This window comes from Penaeus vannamei, chromosome 32, assembly GCF_042767895.1.
Source record: "Penaeus vannamei isolate JL-2024 chromosome 32, ASM4276789v1, whole genome shotgun sequence".
Classification (NCBI taxonomy): Eukaryota; Metazoa; Arthropoda; class Malacostraca; order Decapoda; family Penaeidae; genus Penaeus; species Penaeus vannamei.
In genome coordinates this window covers 3,815,438-3,822,937 of record NC_091580.1, presented here as the reverse complement: position 1 = coordinate 3,822,937, position 7,500 = coordinate 3,815,438, and the positions used below count along the sequence as shown (strand labels likewise).

General features: G+C 33.0%; 1 protein-coding gene across 6 annotated transcripts in view; it reads left to right on the top strand.

The window, feature by feature from the left end:
* The window catches only part of LOC113803456 (PRELI domain-containing protein 2), a 13,218-nt gene that overhangs the window by 2,876 nt on the left and 2,842 nt on the right, over positions 1–7,500 (top strand). For 3 of the 6 annotated variants that reach the window (XM_027354245.2, XM_027354241.2, XM_070144527.1), the window contains exons 2-5: positions 793–1,008; positions 6,404–6,564; positions 6,820–6,900; positions 7,288–7,406. In XM_027354245.2, coding sequence (XP_027210046.1) covers positions 805–1,008; positions 6,404–6,564; positions 6,820–6,900; positions 7,288–7,396 — 555 coding nt within the window. In that variant the 5' untranslated portion in view covers positions 793–804 and the 3' untranslated portion in view covers positions 7,397–7,406. The remainder of the gene's footprint in view (positions 1–792; positions 1,009–6,403; positions 6,565–6,819; positions 6,901–7,287; positions 7,407–7,500) is intronic. The other 3 variants (XM_027354243.2, XM_027354242.2, XM_027354246.2) reach the window with 1 other exon arrangement.

Below are 7,500 nucleotides of genomic sequence, written 5' to 3'. Positions count from 1 at the left end.
TAGTATTTTGTAAATCATGACTCTTTTTTGCGGCAAGAGCATGTATTGGAGTACTGACTTTGATTTTTTAAAATAACTTACATGATGAAGACTGTGAATGCTTGGAGTATTAATCATTCCAGCCCATGGTTGTTTAGACATAAACTGACCATTGTAGTTTTGTTTTGTGAATTGTGCTCATGCATTGGTTGCTCCTCAAATGCTATGTATATATATTTATATGTGGTATGATATATGTATATGTGTGTATATATATATATATATATATATATATATATATATATATTATATATATATATATTATGTATATATATATTATGTATATATATATTATGTATATATATATTATATATATATATTATATATATATATGTATATATATATTATGTATATATATGTATATTATATATATATATATATTATATATATATATTATATATATATATCATATATACATATATATATATATATATATATATATATATATATATATATGTATATATATGTATAGATAGATAGATTGATAAATGTATTTATATTTATACATGGTATATAATACACACACACACACACACACACACACACACACACACACACACACACACACACACACACACACACACACACACACACACACACACACACACACACAGATGTATATAGACAGACAGACAGGCAAAGACACAGATGTAATTTTTATCACTTATTTTCGTAACTTTAAAAGAGCTAATTTTATGTGGAACCATGTTCTTTAGTGTTGAAAAAAAAAGCTTGATTGTGTTTACGACTTAGCAGGTGTTGAGAATGACAGTTACAGTCACGGCGGAACACATCTACCAGGCCCCAGTTGAGCTCGTGGCAGCCACTCATCTCACAAAGTTTCCGAACGAGTACGACAAGGACATCATTTCTTGCAATGTTATAGAAAGAAACACAGACAAGGAAGGAAGATTATATACCAAGAGAGTCGCAGCAGTGCGGAATGTGCTACCTACATTTCTGCGGAGGGTGAGTTCATGTTGTTTGAGCTTGTACAGTTAAATATTTTGAAGCTTTGTAAAGGGTTTACTGTGTATAAGTATTTGGAAGTATAAATCTTGGGTTAATAAATGTAGAATTAATTTGCTAAATCATTAGTGAATGATGGTACAGGGTTAGCTATGCATAGTGTATTTTGAAAAGAATGCTTTAATCAAAGGGAATAGATAGATAGGTAGATAGATAGATAGATAGATAGATAGATAGATAGATAGATAGATAGATAGATAGATAGATAGATAGATAGATAGATAGATAGATAGATAGATAGATAGATAGATAGATAGATAGATAGATATGGATATTATTATTTTTTTTTTTTCTACACAAAAAGTGCTATTTTTTTGAAGTTAGAACACTTTTTGGGCTTTCCAGTATTTCTTATAGCTGCTTTGAGTCAGTTGACATCCTTTGGATAGTATACAGATTTTTTTTTCTGTATATTAAAGAGATATAGATGCATAGTATATATTATTGTTCAATATAATCGAAAGCTAGATAATGTTACTGTTCCACCAATGAAATGTACAAGCATCTGGATCTGTTAGCTGCATGTTCTTTGTTTTTAGTTGGAGACAAAAGATGCTTTGCATGGAAGAACCTCTTTAGGATCACTTACATCAGTTGGCCTCAGTCTAAACTATGACTTTTTTGCAGAAAATATCATCTTTGATAAGAATGAACAGAACATTATCCCATCTACCTCACCTTAGATCTGATCAATACTAAAATCACATCTGTAAAGTCATGTTTTAATTTTTTGTATAAGCCTTAGTCCTAAGGTAGGTGAAATCCTGAAATCACCTCTTGCACGGACTTTGATTTAAAAGAAGGCTTTTCACTCTTAATTTCTAAGCATTTAAAATAATAGTTTTCCTTTGAATGTGAATGACTGAATATTAAACTAAAAGCTTTTATAAGGAAGTCTGACTTTTTTTTTTATGTAACTTAGGATGTTTTTGATATTCTTTTTTTCTTTTTTATTACGTGGAAAAGTGATTCTGTATCTTCTAAAAGAAAGATATATTAATTTCCCAAATACTTAAGGCCTTGATCTTGCATGTTCAGGTTGTATGGGCCAAGACAGCATTTATTAGATATGGACAACAAGTGCAACCTGTCCAGCGCTACCATTTCACAATGCCTAAACCCAAGGTATAAACCTCTCACTATGAAAAAAAATACTATGTATTGTTGTCCTTTGTTATTGTTGAACAGCACTTTTCTTGCCCGTCATAACAGGGTCACCATCTGTAGCACAGGACGTAATATTTACCACAAGTATTTGATTTTCATATGACATGGATTAAAAGTTGATTAAGTACATCACTGCCATCACTTTCTAATGATTCATCGGACATCATAGTAAAATCTTCATTTTTGAAATGTCTTGCACATGTCCCCTATATTAAATTCTTCTGTCTGTATGGTGAATCCCTTTAGTCTCATGTGTAAGATGATTATTATAGCTTCATTATGGTAAGCTGGTTCTTCCTGTTGCCTGGCTATTTATTTAGTTTTTGAAAACCTTCAGCATTAAGCAAGAATACCCACTTGGAGGCTTGTTAGACTAGGGAGATTTCAGTTATGTATGACGTATGTCTTCTAGTGGATGTCTTCTCGTAGTGTATCGTAGGACCAGCAAGTCCTTCAAAATTCTTTATGAATCCTTTTCTCATGTTTCATTTTGCCTTATAATCAAAGGGTTAATTTTTATATGTGAATAAGCTGCCCTTTGAGGTTTCCAGTGATCTGCTGCTGCAGGCAAAATTGTAATCATTGGATTGCTTTTACCACTTTTGGCTCTTTCTCTTTTTCTTTTGGGTGATGATAGTGCTTGGATAAATTCCCTCTCAGAGTATTCTTCTTCTGAATTTGTGCTACATATAAAGGCATTTTATAAGTAGCCTCAAGAGTACAACTATTAGTGGCAGTTCCTGTAAAGAACTGTATTCATCTATTGTTAAGCTTCTCCTTTGGTTATTTTAAATACCCCAGTTTGGAATATCTCTACATGAATATAAGAATTTTAGCCTTGAAACAGCTGTTAGTTACTGATTTATTTGTAAGGTATTAGCAAAACAGACAAATCAAACTAAATATTATCTTGTCCTTTACTTGCACAATTCCTTTTTTACACAGAAAACTAAATGTAAGGAAGCACAATTCTATTGAAAATGAGCACATATATATTATTCATACTAAAATGATTTATATTCTTTTTCATGTAATTTGTGTATGCACAATAATATAAGTATCAATTATGAGGAAACGTCCCTGATGGAGCTACCTATGTTATTACAAGTTATTGTATCCTCTCTTTGCCTTCTAATGTTGTTACTCTACTGATCTGTACATAGCAATTACTTGCTTTGATTCTGACTGAAAACTGTCAAGTGTTCAACTATACATTACAGCAGCTTTTCCCAACCCAGGGATCATGAGCTTAGGGCGGTTTCACCAATCATTTTTCCATGGGTTGCCAAGATCTTGAAATATCAAATGGGGTCAATACTCAAATTTGAAATGTTTGCAGCAGACTAATGGATAAATTGTTCTATTATTACACAAGAATTTGAAACGCAGTAGTCTTAACTGCTAATCCTGTATCAGGTGCGTCTTTGCCTACATACATCCAGAAAGTGTTATTAAAAAAGAAAAGAAAAGAAAAAAGAATAATTGAATTCTGACAATACTCAACCTTAAGAAAATATAATGATAATTGTGCATTTTTGTTTAGTGAATGATTTATATATCTATTGAACGATATAAATATAATAATATTATGTAATGATACCATACAAGCCCATACATTGTGGAACAGGGCTGCAGTCATATCACTTTATTTGCTTCTGCTGATACTGATGATAGGGAAATGGTTGTGTAGCAACCACTACCCTTGGTATATATAAATCTCTCCACGTAAGATATTTCATCTTATATATGGCCAATGCACAAGGTTGGCCATTTTAGTTGACAGTAACAGATTGATGAAATAAAAGTAGTGCTATGATTAGGGTGATTAGCTGTACAATCAAGATTTATATCAATTGCTGTAACTTTGCTTATTTTCACATGCATCCAGCGGGATGGTGAAATATTCCAAGAGAGTGGATACTGTCGCAGGAGGTAAGGGGTGATATTAGTTGGCCTGTAGATATTTTTTTTTGTAAAATTTTCAGGAGACCTATGACATATTCTCCTGTATTGTGGGTTTATTTTTGTAGTTTTAAGTTGCAGAATTATTGGGTAGGAGGGATTTTTGTAATATTTTTCCATTATCTGGTTATTAGGTAAATTTCCACAGTGCCTTCTCCTTGCCCATGTTAATACTGCTAGCAGCCAGTGTTTCTTTTTCAAGTACATCTTCAGTAGCTTTTGAATGAATCTTTACTACAGATCATTCTGCTAGATGGCATTTCATGTACCCTCTTTGGCCTTTTCACTTAACCTTTATCAGTCTGCTCTAATTGTTGATTGATATATCTATTTATCAATTTATATTTGAGGAAAAATAGCAAAGTGGGTGAATAAGAGAAAATAACAGAAGAAGAAGACATCAAAGAAAAGATTGACAAGTTATTATGAAATTTGGTAAAATGTTAAAAAAATCTAGAATGAGAAACAGACCAAGAAAAGCACAAAATGGATACCAAGATGAAAAAGAAATTGAGGGTAGACCAGCAAGGCAATAGGAGGATGACACTGAATCTAGTGTGACAATGATGATGATGATGATGATGATGAGCAGCACTACTATATTGGTTTAAATTAGTGTGGACTTGTTTACTTATTTGTTTCTGCTGATACTGATGATATGGAAATGGTTGTGTAGCAACCACTACCTGTGTTATTTTGCTCGCTCACTTAGCTCACTCACTAGAGGGGGAGTACTGTAGCAACCATGACCTGCAACCTGCAGCTCAGTATAGTTACCCAGGTTGGGTCAACCATGTCCTCAGCCTTATCCAGGTCACTCACCAGCAGGCACTTCTCGCAATTCACTGCTGAGACCTGACTGGCTCAACAGGACACCTCCCAGCTCTCTGATTGAACTGCAGAATCCCTTTATTCCCTGCTAGCTTACACAGCTCCTGTGTACTTGAGCTGCAGAAGCTGGAATGAGATTAAGCATTATATAAAGATCATCCAGACTGAACAGAGCTAAGCAGCAGCCACCTTTCTGTCTCCCCTGTCGATCTCCACTCAACTCCAACACCCAGCCATACTTGTGGGAACTTGCACCCCCACAACAACCACTCCCCAAAGTGATGTAGACACCAGTCATGTGATAGACACCATCATCTACTACAGTTGTCTAGTATTGATGATGATGATCAAGGTTTTTTGAGATGATAAGACAAAAATTCTTGTCTGCCTGTGTGTTTTTAAAACTTCTCAGAGTTGTATGATGATTCTATGATTGAGAGAACATATCTTAAGTATTTTAAGCATTGAGAATTCCCTTACTTTTACTAGTTTTGGTTGAATTTTCTTGTCATGTTATTTTAATATAATATCTGTAAGTATTAAAAAAAAAAAAAAAAATCAAAGTACATATACACATTATCTCAGAGATGTACTGGTCATATGCTGCTTATAATAAACAAATGATTGTTGCATTGTTAAAATGGGGCTACGGATGATTATAACAATCTGGTTTCATTTGTATCGTGTGAAAACAGTGAGTGTGAGTGACTGAATTGCATAGTATCATGAGGAATGACATATTCTGTTGTGAACGGTACTTTGACATTTCCTTGTTTATATCAGTCATTACTTGTCCTTATAATTTTTCCCTTTTTGTTAATCGGAAGAGCTGGAACCAAGGTAAATGATATGTTAGATCAAGATACACTGAGTAGTTTATTTCATTATTTGAGATTATTGTCATAGTTATACCTTTCTTAGATCTTTTATGATGCACCCTCCTGTGGAGTCTTCACGGCAGTTGCCAGTAGCCACTAGTAATGATAATAGACTAATCTTTTTAAGATATGATTTATCTGTATAGAGCAGTTTTAAACAGAATAAGAAAGTTGAAAATTAGCTGGCTGTAGCAGCTGGTCGGGAGCTTTTTTGGTGGTAACAATTATGCTTAAGATATCGGCTGGAGGTAAAACATATATTCCTCATATTAGAAAACAGTTGTTATAATAGCGAAGGCTGTAGTATATTTGTACAAATTAAAATCTAGATATTGGCATTTAAAGACTGAAGTACCAATATTTTTTCTTTGGTTATATTATTATTTTATTTAAGTGATGTATCTCTTTGTATGTGACCTTTTTTTTGATGAAAAAAGACTAGCTATATTAAGACTTGCTTCAAAAAGTAGTCTTTGTTGACACCCTTATTTCAACAGGTTTCAAGTTTACAAGTGGAGAAACTGGAACTTCAAGAAGAATGCTGGTGGAACAGAAAAAAGAGAACCTTTGATGTTGAATCTCAAAACCTTTCTGTGTCAGACTGGGTCACGATGAAAGAAGCCTCCACTTACAAGCCACATCATCAGAATCCAAATTGGTAAGGACTGAGCTCTGGTAGGTCATTATGTATATACATGTATACCAAGCAATGCTAATTACAAAAGTATAATGACTTTTTACTAATTTGTGTATATAATTGCATATATGTGTTCACAGCTGCAGGTCTTGTATCTTACAACTATATTTATCAATTCATACAAACATTTAAAATGTTACTGTTGAAAAATTCTAAGAGATATAAAAGCAGGTAAGGGACGTAATAGAAGATAATTAGATAGTTACTTTTTTCCAGGACGCAATTCAATCAGGAGGGCACAATCACCGTCCATGGCCTTGGGAGGATTGGTTCACTTATTGAACTTTTTGGTAAAAGGTACGGCTAGTTGAATTTTTAGACGTACTATGTTTGTGTGTATTTATATGTATGTGTATATGTGTAAGTATATATGTATTAATGAATTTATAAGTATATATGTCTATATATCTTTACAAGATGTTTGATATATGTATGTATATTTGTATGTTCATATATCAGTAAGTCTGTGTCGGTCTACCTACCTGTTTATTTCTCTGCCTACCTACCTACTGAACTACTTCCTACCTACCTAACTACTTATCTAACTACTTACCTACATACCATCCTACCCATCTAACTACAATTCTACCTACCTACCAATTTACATACTTACCTAACTACCCACCCACTTATAATCATAGTAATTGTAATAGAATCAGTGTGAAACAAAATTAAACTTTTCAGGTTCTTGAGTGTTGGTGCTCAGCGTGGCATTACCATCACTGAAACGCTTATGGCCGAGCGCTCAAAGAGATTCTCAAGGGTCTGGTATTCAGAATTTCTCTTTGCATAAAGATGGACAGGTATGTAATCAGCAAATTTACTTGTTTTCTTAATTATTATTATTATTATTATTTTTTTTATTATTATTATTTTATTATTATTATTTTGTTTTAA